The sequence below is a fragment of the Pollachius pollachius genome (genome assembly GCF_949987615.1).
Source record: "Pollachius pollachius genome assembly, chromosome: 8".
NCBI lineage: Eukaryota > Metazoa > Chordata > Actinopteri > Gadiformes > Gadidae > Pollachius > Pollachius pollachius.
The window spans coordinates 12360224-12380223 of record NC_136941.1 but is presented as its reverse complement, the minus strand read 5'-3'; the positions used below and the strand labels follow the sequence as shown (position 1 = coordinate 12380223).

The window sequence follows — 20000 nt, the reverse complement described above, 5'->3', positions numbered from 1 at the left end:
GTGCATGAGCCTGCGCAAACCTACCTGTCTACTGGCCGTCCAGAACTTCTTCTTAAAGAAGTCCAGCTTCATTTGGATGCCCACAGCTGGAAGAGAGACATAGAGACAGTGAGTGTTTTGCGTGCAGGTACGTATGAAGGCTGTCAACAAGCAACTTCAAGCCTCAACCTTTAGTCCTCTCTTGGCTTGCTGCGTTCAAGAGAACGGGGGAGAGATGATCCTGAATGGAGGAGTTCAGGTGGCTCAGGATCTTAAAGGTGTCATATTATACCACCAGGTGTGAGTGTGATTGTTGTGTTACAACCCGTTTGGAAATCTGCCTCTTCTGACATCACAAGTGGGTGTGTCCCCCAGACGTATGACGGATAGATGAGCAACGTTTGCAACAATCCACTGGGTAGGCTGGTAGTCTGATCTATCAAGCTTACATCTAGGTGGACACGCCCGCTTGTGATGTCAGAAGAGGCCAATTTTCAAAAGGGCTTGCAACGGCTAATCACACTCACACCTGGTGGTGTAACATGTCACCTTTAATTGATCGCAAGTGAAAGTGAAGTGGTGTGCGGTGAGTTAGGTGCGTGGTCTGCAGTGATCCGGGTGATGAAACATGGGCTGCCGTAGAGAGGCGATGGCGTCATGAGGCAGAGCCCTCTGTTGCCCGGTGATCCGAGAGGGCCTAAAAGCTGCTCCTCCTCCCTCAGAGGTGTCAGCTGACGGGGTTTTGGAGCGTGTGTTAAAGATCTCCCCCGGGGCCCCTGCCTCTCCTCACTGGAGGGATAAGGTCCCCCAGGGCCGGACACTCTGAGATAGAGACCGCCCCCCCCCCCCCCCGGTCTCTCTTCCCCCTGGCACCTTCCTCTAATCCCCCCCAGGGGGGATTAGAGGAAGGTGCCAGGGGGAAGAGGGACCTTAACTGGCCTAGTTACTCTGTTGATGGTAGATAGAGGGACGGATCGTTCTTTTACCCTACCGTGTGTCAATACTACGACATTCTGTTGGGCGGAAAGACTGGTGGGAGGCAGGATGTTCTTAGTGGGCAACTTTGTTTTGGTTTCCTGCGTGCTGCAGGCCACATGAGCGACAGTATTCGCCGAAGCACGATCGACACCAACGTGGTTAACAGCTAAAAATAAATGTTGGCAGCCAGACCCCATGGCGTCTGAGGATAAATGGAAGTCTGTTCCTATGTCCGTGTATTTATGGTTTCTGTGTGTGTGTGTGTGTGTGTGTGTGTGTGTGTGTGTGTGGGGGCAAGCATGTATTCATCCATGTGTGTATGTGTGCATGTATACATGCATGTATGTATGTATGTATGTATGTATGTATGTATGTATGTATGTATGTATGTATGTATGTATGTATGTATGTATTTGTGCATGTATGCATGTATGTATGTATGTATTTATGTATGCATGTATGTACTTATGGACAGGCATGAGCCTTTTACAATGTACAATGATCTTTTACGACGGCAGAGTCACAAATGCCCTCATCCACAGGGTTAAGGGGGAGCATATTTAAACCAAACCAGTGTAAGGTCCTCTCCGTATAGCCACAACCAAACAAGCATGCAATAATGTGGTGCCACGGCCTCTGAGTCCTGCTCAGTAAACATGAACCTATAAGCGGAACAGGTACAGGCTCATTGCTTAGTGTGCCAGTAACATATCTGTCTGGAGACATCTGAACCACACTCGTGTGGTTTCACCCCTGGTTTCGGATAAGCCTCTCCTCGCTGTGTGCCAAGATAAGATCCACCAGCGCCATCGGCCTCCCCTCGCTGCTTTGGATTCCAATTCTGCCTCCCGGAGCCACTCCTCCCTGCTGCAATCTGCCTTCCCGCAGCAGGTAGCAAAACACAGGAATACCACCATCATTTCCCCCAGTGGAATATGAATCTATTGCAGAGAACGTCTGAGAGTCAACATACTCGTCGGCACAGAGGTTAGCTTTGATTCTGCCCACCCCCCTTCTCCCCCTCCTCCTCTCCCACTAACCCCCTTCTACTTCTGGACCCCCCTAGTTGTCTCACGGCAGGGGTCCATCAGGTTTCTGGGGCTCTGAGATTAGGACCGTGCACCACAGGAGCTGATATTCAGATGCACAGTGGCCTGCTGCACAGCAGCCACGGGGAGTTGAGTAAATGGAAAAAGTGAGGAGTAACCCCCCGCAAAAAAGAAATCTGATTCAAATGGGCTTCTGTCACCATTCAGTGACAGGCTAACTGTGTATATTTCAGCAGCTGGGGTTTAAAAGACCCTTTCAACAGAGGCCAGGAGTCCTTAGGATCCCAGGCTTACCCCTCGCACTTCATTCTCATCTCAATTTCACACGCAAACGTTCCATAAAACCTAATAATGGCCCCCGTGATATGTGGCCCGAGAAAACGTCTCACACTGAATCAACATGAATAACCCACAGCTATGAATGAGTCCTAAAATGTGTGAACATGGTGTTGCTTTGCGAATATGTGTATCACCTACACATGTCACGTATGCATAACCCGTGCACGCATCCATGCATTCACACATGTTCTGCGACCCGTCAAACACTTAGCTTTGGTTGCGCGTGTCCAGTGAGTGAGTATAGAATAACACTACAGCCACTGCCTGTTTTAGCTCCTGGAACAGGTGCAGATTAACCCTCCCCCCCTAGTCCCAGGCATGCCTGTCCCCCTGCCCACCCACCCCTTCAAAAAACCCACCAGCTCCACTCCCACATGGAGAACACCACACAGGAGCACTGGCTCACTTAAGATGTTGGCCAGGGACAATGGAAACCCACACACTATAGACGCGGGCAGAGCCAAGTTAGTGGAGTTAGCATTGAGGTTGCTAATCAACACTGCTAATCGAATGTAGTGCAATGTTGTGTGAGGACATGTTAAACATCATTTACAATGAGACAAAAAAAGAGAATGCAAGAATTTAATTGTAAATAAAAAAAGAATAAAAAGAAAAAGATAAAAAGTATATCTAATTAGAATCTCAATAAAATGACACATTTTTGAAAGTTTGTCCTGTAATTAAATATAAAATTCATTTGGGCAATTACTAGTTGAGTATGTAAGGCCTTGAGAGACGTATAATTATCTAAAAATACATTTATTGTCAGTGACTAGACTAGAGAGTAACAGGCAGCTCATTTCCTCTTCAAATGATTGCAAAGCTCTGTTTTGGTTGAACTACTGCATTAGAGTGAATTCAATTTCCCTGATGTGGCTTTCCGAGTAAAAAGACTAGCAGCTTTTTAAATCCCTCCACATTCTCCCCATCACAAGAGAGCTGCGAGGAGACATAGTTAAATCATTAAACAACAGCACATGCCTTTGCATTTCCATGTGTGCAAGCGTGTTTGTGTGCAGATACAGATCTTACCCTCTACACAAGAGGGTGAGATTTGTGTGGGATTTTTTGTGTGCACTGCCGTGTGTTTATGCCCTCAGAAGTGAAGGGTCATCTTATGGTTGCTACCTGTGTCGATGTGACTATAGACACAAACAAACACACACGGACAGACAGACATACACACACACACGCACACACGTCAAGTGATTTGCGAGTGCAGTGGTGCGTTGGCCCGGCAGCGTAGCTCCTCATTGGAGCACAGCAAAGGGGCCACATCATGTCAGGACACAAGAGATGCCCGGCGACATGCAGAGGAGGAATATAGTACACACACACACACACACACACACACACACACACACACACACACACACACACACACACCTACACACACACACATGCACACACACACACATGCACACACACACACACACACACACACACACACACACACACACAGGGGGCTGTGTCTCAAGATGCAAAAATTGTGTGATAGACTTCAAGTGCAATGTCCTTGTTCTGGTCTTGAGCAGATAAGAGTGCGGCAAATTGCAGGTTGGAAATCTAGCGCTTGTAGCTATGAAGGCTGAACTAATTGACTTGTTTCTTATGTTTAACGATAGCAACATATGTTTATGGTGATGGTGTAAACCTTAAACTTAAAAGCTATTGCATTTCTTGCTTTGGTTCATGTTAAGATGGTGCGAAGATGGGTACACAGATGAATGTGTTTTCTGCTAAATGTGTTTAATACAATTTGTTCTTCCGTCTCTCTTATGTTTACTGCTCATTGCTATCTGTTGACATTCCTCATATAAGTGCATGATGATAATCATACCCAACATTTACCCCTAAAACTGCTATAGGAGTAGTTTGGGTATGCCATGGCCACAGGTGATTGAGAAGGTCAAGGATTCAAGAGGACAAATTGTTAAGATAGATCCATATGTGAAGTCAGTAATGCGATACTTCCAGGGTCGGAGTGTAGCGTTTCATTATCAGTAGATACAGCACTCACTTAGTCTTGGAAGTTAAAGAGGAATCATTTATAGTTTCCAATAGGGGACATCCTAGATGCTGAAATTGTTTAATATAAAAAAATAATAACATAAAAATACAAAACAAAAACAGATAGGGCATGACATTGAATCTGTCATTCATCTCTAACCCCCTGACCTTTTTCTTCTTCTTGAGAGCAATTCCTGTACATTTCTACACGTGAGGAAGCATGTATGCATGTACACATTTATGCATACTTGCATGTATGTTTGTATATATGCATACATGCGTGTATGTTTGCATGTATGTCTTTATGTGTATGTATATGTGTATGCGTGTGTGTATCTACGTACATATGCATGTATGCGGGTAGGTATGAAATAACACGACTGTCGGGTTACACTAGCCAAAAATAATAAGAAAAAACAATAAGAATAAAATAAATAAAGCTGAATAGGACAATGACAAGAGATGTGCATGGTAGGGAAGGACTGTGAGATAAATAGAGAGCCTTGTGTGAGAGATAGAGGCAGAGCACAAGAAAGAGATATCAATAGGGAAAGAGTGAAAGAGGGTGTGCTAGAGACAGAGACAGAGCAAGCGTGAGAGAGAGATGGAGAAAGAGAGAGGGAAGGGAGCTTGAGGGAGCTTGAGGGAGAGGGAGAGAGAGAGAGTGAGAGTGCTTGATAGAGAGAGAGTGTGTGAGAAAGAGAGAGAGAACAAGAGAGAGGGAGAGAGAGAGAGAGCAAGATAGAGTGAGCGCGTGTGAGAGAGAGACAGAGATAGCGAGTGGGAGAGAGATAGAGAGAGCGGGAGCTAGAGAGAGAGAGAGAGAAAGGGAGTGAGAGCGAGCCAGATCTCCAGTGTTGTTTATTTCCAGACTGGCTGGCGTGTTGGCTGGCAGTGGGCTGTGCTCTGGTCTCTCCGTACCGATGGGGTTTCCAGCCCACGCGGGCAGGGCTACGGGTCCTGAGGGCATTACGGGGCTCGTCTGCTGATCTTTCTCCCTTCTCCTTCTCTTCTCCCCCCACCCCCTCCTCCCAGAGCTGGACCCCTCCCCCCCCGCCCCCCTCATATCCACCTGACCCCTGACTGCTACTACAACTCGACCAGGAGAGGGCAACGCGCAGCGCCCTGGTCCTTTCCCCCTTTATCGATTGCCAAATGGATCTCCCCACGGCGGCAACGCTCACGGGAACGCCACACCACGGGGAGCCGAGGACCTCTGACCACTCGCTGCCGCCGCGCCGCTCTGGGACGCACCGAACGCAGGAGAGAGGCTGCCACTGCCGCTGCTGAAGAGAGGAGCCCCCCAGCAGACATGACAGGTAGGAGTCGAGTGGCTAGGGGATAGTGGCAGGATGCGTGCGTTATGCAACGAGTAGGCATGGGGTGTTTATGAGAACCACGCCGATAATGTGGTGGGAAACAGATGAGCACTGATGAGTACAGGGGTGGTTCTGTGATTACCGCTGCAACAGTTGAGTTGTTGTACTCTAGAAAGGGCAATGTGTGTGGCGGACTTATTTCAGGAAACGGGCAATTTTACACTGATCTACAGGCTCTGTTGTATGCGTGTTATGTAAGAGTAACGCTTTTGTGATATTCGTATTGATGTGATGCTTGTTTGAAGTGGTCATTCCGTGTGTTCTCTAAGGATTTTTTGTAATGCCAAAACACATCAGCCGTTCTCTTGCGTTGACCTCATTCTAGACCTGCTGTTCTAACACTTGACTGAGCTAATGCTGTTTGTGTGTGGTTGCGTGTGTTTGTGCATGTGTGTGTATGTGTGTGCATGGATTCATTTGCGGGCATGTATGCTCACATTAAAGCATGCTCCTTTCGGTGCATGCTTCGTTGTGTCTCTGTTTGTGCAGCGGCATGCGTGCTCACGAATGCATGTTTCTTACTTTGCAAAACAAGTATGTGATTCACACAAATCTCTGACCCACCGCATAGAGGTCTCAACACATCAGGATATTACAGCAGGCTCTTCGAAGCCACCATACAAACAAACAGCTGGGATGTTGATCATAAAGAACCAGATTGCTCTCAGGTTGCTCTTGTTTATAAACTATCAGCAGGGGGGATCTTAGGCTGTTAAAAGACCATTGCTGCTCATTTGGTTGGCTCCATTTTAAGATGGCCGCTGCTCTACGTTTGTCAACATTGTTGTTCTAAACCAACAAGAGGTCTTTGTTTATTCGAGTAACTAATCATGTTATTGTGGTAGTATACATTCAACTATAGAGAACACATTAGAACACAATTCTACCAACGCCTTGCCTTTCCTTCAAACTAATCAAAGGCTTCTGACGCAACGTAAGCACTGTGAGCTAGCCAACTGCCTTTTTCAAGCTTCTGCCGGAGCCTTATCTCCGAGAGCCTGGAGCGAGCACAGCCAATTCTATAAATACTGCTGTAATGTTCTAGAAGGAAGATACCACGTATGAAGTTATCTCAAAGGGATTCAGACACCCAATATCTGCTGCGAGTGAAGCCGTGTGTGGGTAGTGTGGGTGAGGGGTGATGGCTCCCTGTTGAAGTGCCCTGGGGCCTTATGAGGAGATGGAGGAAGCGGGGGGCAGGAAACCTTCGTCAAAACGCGACAAAAAAAAATAAAAACGTCTTTGCGGACTTAGCTGCATAGGGTAGCTACAGACCAAGCGAGAGACGTGGTCAAGCTGAAACCAGATGGTGGAACTGAAAAGTGGGTATGGCTTTCTAAAGGACTTTTAACGTTTATTTTAATATTTTCAGGTGATATAATATAAGTTCTACTAACTATCACCGTTGTACAAGACTAACATTATCTCCTGGCCACATTCAGTCACACGTCTGTATACTCCCCTCTCTCCCCAGCGGTCCTGCTGTGCGCCCTCCTCTCCCTGGTCCTCCCCCCGGCCACCCTGGCCTGCCCCAAGGAGTGCGCCTGCGACGCCGGCGCCAAAGTGGTGGACTGCCGGGGCCGCGGCCTCTACGACATCCCCCGGAGGCTGCACCCCGACACCCAGGAACTCTACCTCCAGGACAACCGCATCCGGAGCCTGGGCTCCATGGCCTTCCGGGAGACGCCCTTTGTGCGGATCGTGGACCTGTCCAACAACTCCATCACCTCAGTGTCGCCGTCCACGCTACTGGGCCTGAGGAACCTTCAGCGCTTCAACCTGGCAAACAATGGGCTGCGGGAGCTGGACAAGCGGCTGCTGGTCCCAATACACTCGCTCACGCACCTCGACCTCTCGCACAACAGGTACGGCAAAAGAACACGCCCCAGGCGGGGGAAAAAGGAGGCATTTTCTGTGTCCGAGTGCAAAGAGCGCAGATGCCCCACTCTGTGCGTTCGTGGTTATGTAACGGTTACATACTAATGTAAAACTTAGCCAAGTTTGAGTGGTGGATACGCTGCGTGGGCAGGGGGCTTGTTCGCTGTGCGTTTTTTCCTGCCTCACTTTTGCTAACATGGAGAAAAATGAAATGACTGAATTCATCAATTCAGTCCATTAGCAGGGGATTCGGCTGAGGAGATGGGCCAGCCAAAGCTTCAGGACAAAACCATTGTACATTTTAGTAGTAGGTAGAGGGAGTGTCGGCATTAAGGAAAGCATGGAGGTACCTTGTCCTTTAAAGATACTCCTGGCTTTCCATTGGTGAATTTTCATATTTGTAAATGTTATATTCTTTTCAATATCATGCAATAAGGAAAGTTCCCACACTCATTCATCATTTGTATCCTCTTCCTCTTGCATGTGGCATGGTTTTTAGCCTGTGGGGCTTGCCAGGAGTGATGGGGGAAAGCCTTAGGAACCTGAGCCACCTGGGACTGGCTCACAACAAGCTGACGAGACTGGACCGCTCCCTGATGGAGGCCCTGGGTCGCCTTGACAGCCTGGCTCTAAGAGGAAACCCTTGGAGATGTGACTGCCAGCTGATAGTCCTCAAACTCTGGCTGGAGACCTACATTTTCAAAGGTTTGATTAATGACTATGGGAAACATATGCGTTTATAAGTGGGAATGCCTGTTAGTAGAGCCGCCCGTTCACTGTCAAAGCCTTGGCTTTGACAGTTAATTAAGAGCACAATTAAGTTCAGAATGTCAGTGTCTTAAATACACCTACAACTCACATTACCTAACATATTACAAGCTCAATTTAAATTACACATATACAGTCCTTAAAAACAGGACTTTCTGTCAAAGAAAATTGCTTAAACTCAGTCTAATAAGATTGACTGATGGTCACAGTTGAGGACTAAATATTGTAGCCATGTAGCAAAGGGGGCCACAAAGTCCCATAATTGAGACACAGTGTTTGGGTAATACTCTATCCCTAGGGGGCTTGACACACTGGGCATTAGACCAGCCTAAAAGGTCCGTCCAATTTGCCAAAGAGGATGTGTGTTTGTGTGTGCGTTTATTCATTTTGAAGATGAAGCCATTTTGTATGTATCTATGCTTAATAAATATTTTCTCCCCTATCTATCCATTCTGAACCCAAAGATGGCTTTTAAATCAATACTAATGTAACCCTGACAGTGTATAAAGCCGTGGTGTGGTGGATATACTGCTCAGTGGGTGTACTGCTCTATGGCTGTTGGCTATTGCGGCGATAATGAATAGGATGTGAGTAGAGGCGCTAAGTCAAGTGTGGCGTAATCCACTGGCTGAGATGCTGCACTGATACAAATAGAACATAAAGCGAGCAAAAACTAGAGGGAAAGAAGGAGTGTGGGGAAATGGAGAGGAGGAGCGGTCACAACGACGAGACCCACTTCAGCCAACAAGACCTTACTCCAAAGTTTGATTCGACACGATTCGTGTTGTACTCTACGCAATAATCGTCCAAAAACAATCGTTTAGCAAAGTGCAAACCTTTTTTTCACCTCAGCTTTCTGTCAAAGCTGAACGTAATTACCATGACCTCATCACGATTCCATTCATCCAAGAGAAACACTCATGGTCTTATGTAACGGCCAGATAAATACATCAACTCTTGATGAGCCGTACTCTAAATCTCTCCATCCTCGTCCCCCTCTTGACTGTGGCCGTGGCTCCGTCTGTCCCCCAGGTGGCGTGGTGGACGAGGTGCGCTGCACCCAGCCTGAAGACATGCGGGACAAAGACCTCCAGAGGATCCCCTACCAGCTCTTCCACTCCTGCATGACCACCAGCTACAACTACCTGTTCGCCAACATCCACCACCTGGAGTCGGAGAGGCTGCTCCGAGGCCACACCCACGGCAACCACGCCCACCCCGCGCTCCACGCCCCCGTGGGGATGGCGGAAGGCTTCGGCGCCGCCGGTGGGGTCGGTGGTGGTGTGGCTGGGGGAGGAGGAGGAGGTGGTGGAGTAGGAGGAGGAGGAGGAGGAGGAGCAGGAGGAGGAGGTCTGCCCGAGTGCGAGCCCAAGCAGCGGCCGCGGCCCGTCAACCTCCGGCACGCCATCGCCACGGTGATCATCACCGGCGTGGTGTGCGGCATCGTGTGTCTGATGATGCTGGCGGCCGCCGTGTACGGCTGCGCCTACGCCGCCATCATGGCCAAGTACCAGCGGGAGGTGAAGAAGAACGAGGAGCTGGCCACCGCGCAGGAGGCCCAGCGCGCCAAGGCTCGGGAAAAGGAGCCGCTGGAGAACGCCGTCGCCTAGGCGACCACACTGTTCAGAGAGAGACTGCTGTGTGGTGCGTGTTGGGGGATGGGGGACTGCATCTCCCAGGGGTCTGACTATGCAGTGGTTTGGAGCTGTAAACACAGCGAGGGACAGGGTTTCCCAGTGGGGAAACAGCCAAAGAAATATGACATATCAATTCCATTACGTTGCAGAGACAATTTCAAGAGACAATTTCGCAGATGGATTTAAAATAGTTATATATTTATATTTGTGTGTGTGTGTGTGTGTGTGTGTGTGTGTGTGTGTGTGTGTGTCTGTGTGTGTGGTGTGTGCGTGTGTGTGTTTGGAGTTGTTATATGTATGCTTATGAAAATGTAAACATATTGATTTCAGAGTTTGGTTTTGTATCGAGTTATTTGAGAAAAAAAAGATAATTCATGGCGGGCAGCTGTTTTGGTGTTTGACATTCATTTTTGTATTGTGTGTTTGTTTGTGCGTTTATGTGTGTGTGTGTGTGTGTGTTTGTGTGTGTGTGTGTGTGTTTAAGTGTGTGTGCGAGCGGGCATTTTTGTGAATATGGATGTGTGTTATTAACATTAGCGTTTGTGTACTGAATGAGTTTGCCTCCTTGTTAGTGAATATGAGTGAGTAGAATATGTGTTTGTTTCAGCCTAATTAAGTCTCTAGTTCTGCTTTCCTAGATCATATTTTTCTCACTCACGTAGTGACGCTGTAAGTTCTATAAAGCAATAATGTAAAGTAAAATGTAAACAGCAAATGTGTGACCTTTATCTCTTGTATTTCTTATTTCAGTTTACAACAGATTATCAGATAATAGATACCCCCCCACACACACAAACACACTCTCACACACACAAACACACACACACACACATACAAAGAGAAAGAGATGGAAGACAGCTAATTCGTCTAATTACTGTTTTCAAGAAGGAGAGCTGTGCCAGTTAATCCATAACATTTCAAAATATGACTCAAAGTTCAAAACAATATTAAAGATCAATCCAGTTAGTCTATACGTGATCTTATTATAACAGCAATTTGTTCCCTTCTATATCAGCTGTAAGATGTCCTCAGGTGAATGTGTGAGTCTGTCACCCTTGTTAAAGTTGTCCTTTGTCCGGGAGACAATCTGTCTCGTGACCCCATGACCCCATCTGATTTTTGAGACTTTTAAAATTGATGCTATCAAATATTATACAAGGACATAAGCAGGAAGAAAAACTTATATTTCGTAAGGTGTTAAAAATGTTTGTACGTGATTGATAATCGGGATCAGTTGAACTACATGACGGTGCTCTGTGGAACAATATCAAGATGTTTTTCATTTTATAATAAAAATGAATTTGCTGCTTGGGTGATTCACTCATGGAATGAATGACTTCAGGAAATGGGTCGCCACACATTGTCATCGTTATGTAATGAATTAAGAGGTTGAGTTAATGAAGTATGATCACTAATGCCAGAAATGAGTTCTGTGAGATCCTAATGTTCATTCAAGAGTGGCCCTTATTTTCAGGACACACCACACACATGCACACACACACACACACACACACACACGCACACGCACACGCACACGCACACGCACACACACACACTCACACACTCACACACACACACACACATCAAGCAACTTGACACATGACTTCTCAATACACACACACACACACACATAAACGCATGCACACATATGCACATAAACACAATGGGAGGGGCGTGCACATATACACAAGCCCACTCACACATTCAGCATCTGTGTGGCTCGCTGGCGTCTGCACTGCCCTGGGTGTGTGATGTCATCGCCTGCCATGTTAAGTTAGCGTGCTAACATGTTCACGAGACCGCGACTCTATCGAGCTAAGGCCGGAGCAAACTGGCCCAAACCAGCTGAGCGGCAAATTTGCATTCAAGATTGCGTTTACATCTTGGATGACTTATGTAAACATAATCCCATTTGCTCGTGCTCATTCGGTAATGTTAATGCTATGTGTGTAATAGCAGGAGGTCTGGACCCCTATTGTGTTAAATACAGGTTTTGATAAAGCTATACAACAGAGGTTCTGGTGGTCTGGGGAAGTGGGTTACAATTGTGTTAGGGATTTCAATTCAGAAAGTAATGTCTTAATAGCAACTGGGTCAACATGGTGGAAGACACTCACTGCCTGTCTTCTGCATCTTTTTGAGTATGTTTGTGTGTGTGTGTGTTTGTGTATTTGTGTGTGTGTTTGTGTGTGTGTGTGTGTGTGTGTGTGTGTGTGTGTGTGTGTCTGTGTGTGTGTGCATGCACAAATAAATGTGTGTGTGTTCATGGCACTGCGCAGACTCTCAATTGCTGTCCTTCTGCTCCAGCACACTGTGGTATCCCTCAGGCCACACTAGTACCCACAATGCACTGCTCCCACGTCAACATATTCAGGCACCGTGAAATCACCGCCGCCTTGCCAAGCACCATTATTCCTCTCGTCTTTTTTTTTCTCCATCAATTTCAATCCTTTGTCACTTTCTATTTTGTACATTTGCAACATAAGTATTTTCTTCTCATTAAAGACATGCTTTGATCATACTTTTCATTTATTTCTTCACTGTATTCATTTGTTTAGGATCTGACTGCTCTTTCTGACTGCATTTCTCACTCATTGTTAAAGCACGATACTCAGTCCTATCTCCAACATTATAACAACCAAGAAGAGCTGGATCAGCCCTACTGACAATATAATCATAAAAGGCACGAGATTCTACAACCTATTTCGGTGCACTCACATCCCATCCTAATGCATTTGTGGGAGAAACACCGCAAAAACAATGATGTGCCTTTAAGCATGCCCAGTGATGTCACACCAAAACCCGCCCAAACATTATATCATAAATCCTATAAAACTAAAGCCTCGATATTTTTATCCCCTCTCTCTCTCTATCTTTCTCTCTCTCTCTCTCTGTCTCTCTCTCTCTCTCTCTGTCTAAATCTGTCTATCTCTCCCTCTCCCCCCTCTCTCTCTCTCTCTCCCTCTCTCTCTGTCTCTCTCTATCGCTGTCTCTCTCTCTCTCTCTCTCCCTCTCTGTCTCTCTCTCTCTCTCTCTCTCTCTATCTCTCTCTTTCAGTGGCGGTATAAGACGAAGCACCGGTTCATGCTTCATAGGCGGGCATCACGCGTAGGCCTTACATAGACGCCCAGGGGTGCATGTGTCCAGCCAGGCCACACCACAACAGAATCCTCCCAGGCCACAGCCTGCCATAAATAAGCGTCAGAGGGCAGGGACAAACGCACGGTCGGCATTCGCTGAGCTCGTGGCTATTTATGTGACGCACGCAGGAAACCGTTAGCCTGAATCGCATGCCTCTGGTCGCCTTCCTCCAGAACACACACGTACACGTGCAAGAGCAAAAATAAACAGTAACATGAGTTATGATGGGTACACAGAAGTAGGTACTATTGGGTATAGGCCAGGGAGATGGTCTCCCCCCCTGCTTCGCTTTTACTTACCAGCTGCAATGGGTGACCTCCTCTCATCCAAGAGTTGAATGGCAGTGCTGGCCAACACCACACTCCTGTTCTCTGATCCTGTTGACACATCACGCACGCACAGATACACGCACGCACACACACACACACACACACACACACACACACACACACACACACACACACCCACACACCCACACACGCACGCGCACACGCACACACAGACACACACACACACACACACACACACACACACACACCCCCGCACACGCACACGCACACGCAGACACACACACACACACACAGACACACACACACACACACACAGAAACAGACACAGACATTCACACCGGGAAAACAGACGACTTTATGAGTTATACCACAATTCCCAGTATAAGCGCTGAGATGACCACAGGGCGATTGTAGAAGAGGGGAAGAATGATCATGAGAAGCCACAGAGGAGCGTTCCAAGGCCCAACGCTAGCTCGCTGCCACAGACCATCTGAGCCCAAAGAAGAGGGCCTCGGAGCACTTATATTAGCTGAAACCTACGGCGGCCCTCCATCAAGCAACACGCTCAAACAACGAGAGAAGGACTGAGGCTGATTGCATTGGAAGTGAGTGAGTGTGTATATGAGTTCATTGGTCTTTTTTGAGTGTATGCAAATATATATTTGCATCATTCCTTTTCTTTTGTACTTGTGCGAGTGTATGTGTGTCAGTGTGTGTGTGTGTGCTTTGTCGGTGTGTGTGTGTTCTGGCCAAGTGACTCTGGAAAGGGCTGAGCCTTTTGCTAACATATCCTATTTCAACCCACAGCAATCAGCCCTGTCCACAAGAACACAGCCCAGAATTAATAAGGAAGAGGGGAGAGAGGTGGGGGCCCATGGCAAGGAAAACAGACCTTAAACAAGTAAGAAAGAAAGAAAGAAAACGAAAACACCAAAAAGAGACAGAAGGAAAGTCTTCCAGCTACATGTCAGCATGTTGGCCTTTTCCAAAGCTACAATTATAAGTTATATAGCTAAGTTAAATAAAAATACATTTGACAAAGTCTAAGCTTCCTATTAGTCCCCTGTGTGTGTGTGTGTGTGTGTGTGTGTGTGTGTGTGTGTGTGTGTGTGTGTGGGGGGGGGGGGGGGGGGGGGTGCATTGGTGTGTGTCTGTGATGGCCCTTATGTTTATGTACAGTCCTTTTGACACAGGGTGGCGCCAATCTCACAGTAAGTTAGAATAATTCCCTCCAGCCAACATCAACCTCATAGCAGGGCAGAACAACGACAGTATGGTACTTGTGTGGAGCCTTTGAAACGGCCCACAAAACCGTTCCATGGGTGTTGTTAAACCCATTTTTACAAGGGATACAAGTCCTCTTAAAGATTTGTCAGTTCCCATAAAATTAAATTTTCACTTAAAATGTAATCTAAACTCCTGCTTAATTTAGTGCAATACCCCATCAACTGTTAGTCATTCAATTACGTGTGTGAGGGTTTGGTCTTTATGACCCAGAAGACACCACTGGACCCGGTGGTGCTAAGGTGTGGTATGTGAGGTCGGGCAAGATTGTGTTACTGTTGGGAGATGATCTGAGAAAAGTACAGATTGACCCGTGATTTACTTTTCATACGAAATGCGTCTTCAGCAACGAAAGGAAGTATACATAACAAGCTCGGTCAGTTCGAATGCAATGCGGTATCGGACATAACACAGCTAATCACAGTCATCTCATGCACAAATAAAGGTTCTGGTCAGATGTGCACCGACGCCAAGAAAACACAGATGGAAAGCTTTGAAGCCGTCTTGTTGGGATTTTGTTTCGAGGGTACGTATCATGGGTTCATTATTTGGCGACTGACCTCGACTCCGAAATAAATCCTGGATGGAGCACCGGTTCAATCGAGGTTATGCCTTTGGGGTTTAGCGCCTTCACATCGAAACCAAGTTGTTAAATTGACAACACGGTCAATAGACGTTGATTTCCACTCACCAGAGTTGAACGGAAGAGAGTAGACAAAGGTCCCTGGGACCTGCTCTGCAGCTCTCTTGTACCACAGGGGGAAGTGGTCGGCGTTGAACACCCCCTCCTTGTCCTCGGCAGTCAGGAAGTCTCTTGAAGCAGACAGGAAACACACGGGAAGAGAAAATCTTTCATGAATGTTGAAAAGGAACAACTGCCAATGAAACCCGTGCAAGCATACATAAAGTCAGGCTCTTGCATTCCTGTGCACTTGTGCATTCACCTATACACCCCCCACACAGTTTCTCTCTCTCATACACACACACACCCACACACACACACACACACACACACACACACACACACACACACACACACACACACACACACACACACACACACACACCCATACACACAGCCACACACAAACAAACACACAAATGTTCACACACTGGGGAGAAACAGGAGCATGTGCATAGTAGGTGGACCATTCACACTTTCATCTGCGCGCGCTGATGGCTTTGAGACACATAATAATTCCACTATCATTCGCCCAGGTTTTCTTCCATTCACATGGTTGCCACCCAGAATGCCTTGGCTGTCCGTCACGGGCCTGCTGTAATGCATGCTCACTCACCCGGCACCTAGCCAGATGAAGATGGAATATGATTTACAGACTATTACTGGGAATTAGCATAAAACTCTGGTTTGAGTTTTCTCACACTGGCTTCCTCCGAGGCGGAAAGGCATGATGAGGTGGAATGAGGAGTGGTGCATGAGCGATAAAACAGAAGAGATACACACACATGAAATCTGCAGCCACATGAGCGATGGTTTAAGTCAATCCGCTCACACACCCACACACACACATTCATGCAAAATGGCACACCCATAAACTCACGCGCCCACATGAATAGGCAGACACACACACACACACACACACACACACACACACACACACACACACACACACACACACACACACACACTTACTGGTTGGTGAGTTCGTCAGGCACCACAAAGAGGTTGATCCTGGAGAGACCAGTCCTTGAGCCAAGATAGGCTATCTCCACACCCTTATCAGAGTTCCTGCATGGGAAGGACATACACTGTCTCAATAAGTACAACTCTGATATTACCAGTAGAACGATAATGATCTCAGTGATCTCTAACCTGGCTATATGTTGTGTTTTATACTAGGAAGTGTGTACAACAATCCCTACCCTGGTTATATATAATGTGTTTTATAATAAAGGTTGAATTATTACAAAGCCAGGAGTACAGGACTGACAATAATGAAAGTACACAATATTTTAACTAACTTCTATTATATTTCACTATTACAACAATACTAGTCATTCTAGGATACGAGTGAACTCTCAGAAGAAGAAGCAGAGGAGTGCAGTATGGGTGCTGTGGGTGCTGTGGGTGGGGTGGGTGGGTGGGTGACCTACTCTGACTTGTTGAGCACCAGGCTAGTCCAGTAGGCCTCTAATGGAGCGGTAACCACGGCGTCAAACAGGACCTCCTGAATCAGCTCCTTGTCGCCTGGCCAGGGAAAATATAGGATTATTTATACACATTACAAATTCAAATGTATTCATGAAACACACATTTCTGTGTGGTTTTCTATTTTTCTATTTAAATTAAGTTCCTATAGTGATTATTTTAAGGTGTTTCATGTGTCTGTAAATAATGAATGTAAAGGTGCTTGTCGTGGGCAGGGGTCAGTATAGACTCACATTGCAGCAGAGGCTCATGGCCACTCAGGTACAGTTTGATGGCTTCGATCTGGGAGAGGTAGCGGTGCTCAGGATACTCGTCTGTGTTGCAGTAGGTCCTGATTAAACAGAGAAGGGAGGAAGAAAAGACATCAGCCCAATCAAACTTAAAAATTGTGTAGCCCGTTTGATTTACCCATGAATTGGAATTTAAATTGATTGGGTCACTCTTTTTTTATATGTAAACCTATTTTGTGAATTTCAGATTATTAAGTGTCTGACGGTGAGAGGCTAAGATAATGCAACAAACACAAAATAGAGGAGAGAGAGAAAAGTGAGACAGAAAAAGAAGTGACTCACTCACACAGTTACTTTACTTTACTTTACTAACAAGAAAGTGCACTAAATACCACATTGCCATCCTTGTGAACAGGGAGAGAGGGTTTAACGTTGTGGGATCACCGGATCGAGTCCCTCAGATGGTTTAGAGGGGGCCAAGAGGTGTGGAAGTGCAGAGTCAGAATAAAAAACAGGGTTACAGGGCTCTCACCACTCATCAGCCAGCTCTACATCAGGGTGCTCCAAGTCGTGGAGTCCTGCGCAGAATTAAGAAGACCTTGAAGTGAATCAGTGAATGCACTACACATGAACCCTTTAATAACGCATCCGCACCTCTCACACACACACACACACACACACACACACACGCACACACACACACACACACACACACACACACACACACACACACATCAGAGGTGAAAAATGTGTGTTTTGAGTGGATGTGACAGCTCTGATGAGATCAGGAAGAGCCAAGTCATGCTTCGAGGGCCCGGCATGATGGACGGGTATTGAAAAGCGTGCACACTCTCACACACACACTCACACACTACAGACAAACACACACACATAAACACACACACACACACACACACACACACACAACGACACTACCACCACCGCATGAATATTAACAGGCATGAGGCTGACATGAATATAGACACAAATACAGACACACACAGACACACTTGTAGACAAGCGCACATACATGGAAGCCACTATAAAAGCAATATTTTGCTAGCTGCGGTTCTCCGCTCATCGTCAATAGAATACCGCAGAGGGGGAGCGGGAAGACGGCCTTGATGAGAGAGTACAGGCACCAGAAGGGGGTGAGAAACAGCTTCACGGCCAGGGGTTAGATTAGCCAAACACAGTGATAGGGAGAAATAAAAGCAAAAGAACGAGGAGTGAGATGGAGATAGAGAGAGAGCCAGCGAGGACGAACTTCCACGAACTGCAGAAGAAAAAAAGCGACAAAATGTATGAATCACAAAGAAAATGGAAAAATGACTCCTACCTTCCTCAACTGTGACATTCCCTCTGAAGAAGAATTTACCATGACCTCTTGAAAGAGCTACCCCTAGGCTTTAAGAAAAAAAAACACACAGACACACAAACACATAAAATACATGTTTTCTTAAATGGAAACCTTACGCCCTAAAAGAAAAAATAAATAAATAAAATCTGCAATTCAAATTCTTGAGCTTCGTGAATAAATAAAGCACTCTACAGCCAATCTGGCTGAGTACACTAAACATCTAGGCTGAGAGTAGCTCACAACTAGTTGATTTAAGGAGACAGAGGGTAGATGGTGGGTATTTAAGGTCTATTTTAAGGACTGCTAAAGGAAAAGGAAGTTAATTAATGGAGCTTTTAGCACTAAGGTCACCTCCTAAACCTTTTGTTGGGATGGACTGAATGGCAAAAAGCTTATACCAAACACTTATTGTGGACAGGAATAGTAAGGTTTACATTTAAAAAGCTATTTCCATTGGAAGAGATGCTGACAATGTCTGCTTTTACAATCTTTCCCATTTTTCATGAATACATGTGCTTTTATTTTAAAATAATGTTTTGTTGGTCAGAAAACTCTCATCTCTGTCACTTATTTGTATAACAACCTCTGATGCTATTTCACATTTATAATAGAGAGAAGCAGGATTGCTGCCGATACAATATCCTTTTTTAGGCTGGAAGTTGCTCTTAAATCCTATCACAACACTATTAAAACAGTACATCCATATTCCAGCATTGTATATACTTATTAGCCCACCTTGTTTACATTGCCTTATTGTATGCATTTCAGCTCATAATTATCGTCCTGCATATTTGTGCATTGATTGAAAAACTGGGGCATTCTGCTGTGAGTGGTAGGAACCGATGTGCCTTTGTCTGGAGCTTCTAAAGACCATCCCCAAACGTAAGGTACACGCCGAGGCCCTGAGTATGTCAGGAATACATCACCGCTTGGGTGGAGGAAAGCTTAAAGCTTTTTCTTTAGCAGCTGACACCCCATTGCCCATCAATGTTAGCTAATGTTAGCTACCTATCAAGGTTAATGCAAATTGGCACATCGATTAATCAATATTCCAGCCACAACAACAAGGTCAACGCCATCAGGTAAACTGAGCATCACTTGGGAGTCGGTTGTAGAATGAAATGAGTTGTGAATGGAGCCTCACACTGTAATGGTTAAAGTGGGTCCAAGGTGAACTTACCTGAAAGGTGTGCCTTTAATGTCCGTGTAGTAGTAATCATTGTGCAGAACAAGAACACGTTTCTGAAACACATACACACATATTTAACATTACTCCCTGTATGCATATAGTGCTACAAACGATGCATTATACTTATAATAATGTAATATACATTATGCAGCATGGAGGCTCATAATCGCGTAACTGATTCGCTGATATTTGGCTCCATCTAGTGACACATTTGAAGGCAAAAAGAAAATGAACTGGCCGGAATGAAACAACAAAAGATGGAGGTGGTGTGTGTGTGTGCGTGTGTGTCTGGTGTGTGCGTGTGCCGTTGTTCATTTCC

The 20000-nt window shown here is 46.1% G+C and overlaps 2 protein-coding genes across 2 annotated transcripts in view; one reads left to right on the top strand and one right to left on the bottom strand.

The window, feature by feature from the left end:
- The window catches only part of LOC307079241 (voltage-dependent calcium channel subunit alpha-2/delta-3-like), a gene marked incomplete at both ends in the record, with an annotated part of 122284 nt that overhangs the window by 18894 nt on the left and 83390 nt on the right, over nucleotides 1-20000 (bottom strand). The window contains 9 exons of the mRNA XM_079741440.1: nucleotides 25-86; nucleotides 13458-13535; nucleotides 15424-15545; nucleotides 16387-16482; nucleotides 16848-16941; nucleotides 17136-17233; nucleotides 17665-17710; nucleotides 18472-18539; nucleotides 19673-19734. Coding sequence (XP_079597566.1) covers nucleotides 25-86; nucleotides 13458-13535; nucleotides 15424-15545; nucleotides 16387-16482; nucleotides 16848-16941; nucleotides 17136-17233; nucleotides 17665-17710; nucleotides 18472-18539; nucleotides 19673-19734 — 726 coding nt within the window. The remainder of the gene's footprint in view (nucleotides 1-24; nucleotides 87-13457; nucleotides 13536-15423; nucleotides 15546-16386; nucleotides 16483-16847; nucleotides 16942-17135; nucleotides 17234-17664; nucleotides 17711-18471; nucleotides 18540-19672; nucleotides 19735-20000) is intronic.
- On the top strand, nucleotides 5624-9990 carry lrtm1 (leucine rich repeats and transmembrane domains 1; the record flags this gene model as incomplete). The annotated part of the gene is made up of 4 exons (XM_079741441.1): nucleotides 5624-5674; nucleotides 7209-7599; nucleotides 8112-8317; nucleotides 9413-9990. The coding sequence occupies exons 1-4, from the start codon at nucleotides 5668-5670 to the stop codon at nucleotides 9988-9990; spliced, it is 1182 nt and encodes a 393-aa protein (XP_079597567.1). The 5' UTR covers nucleotides 5624-5667.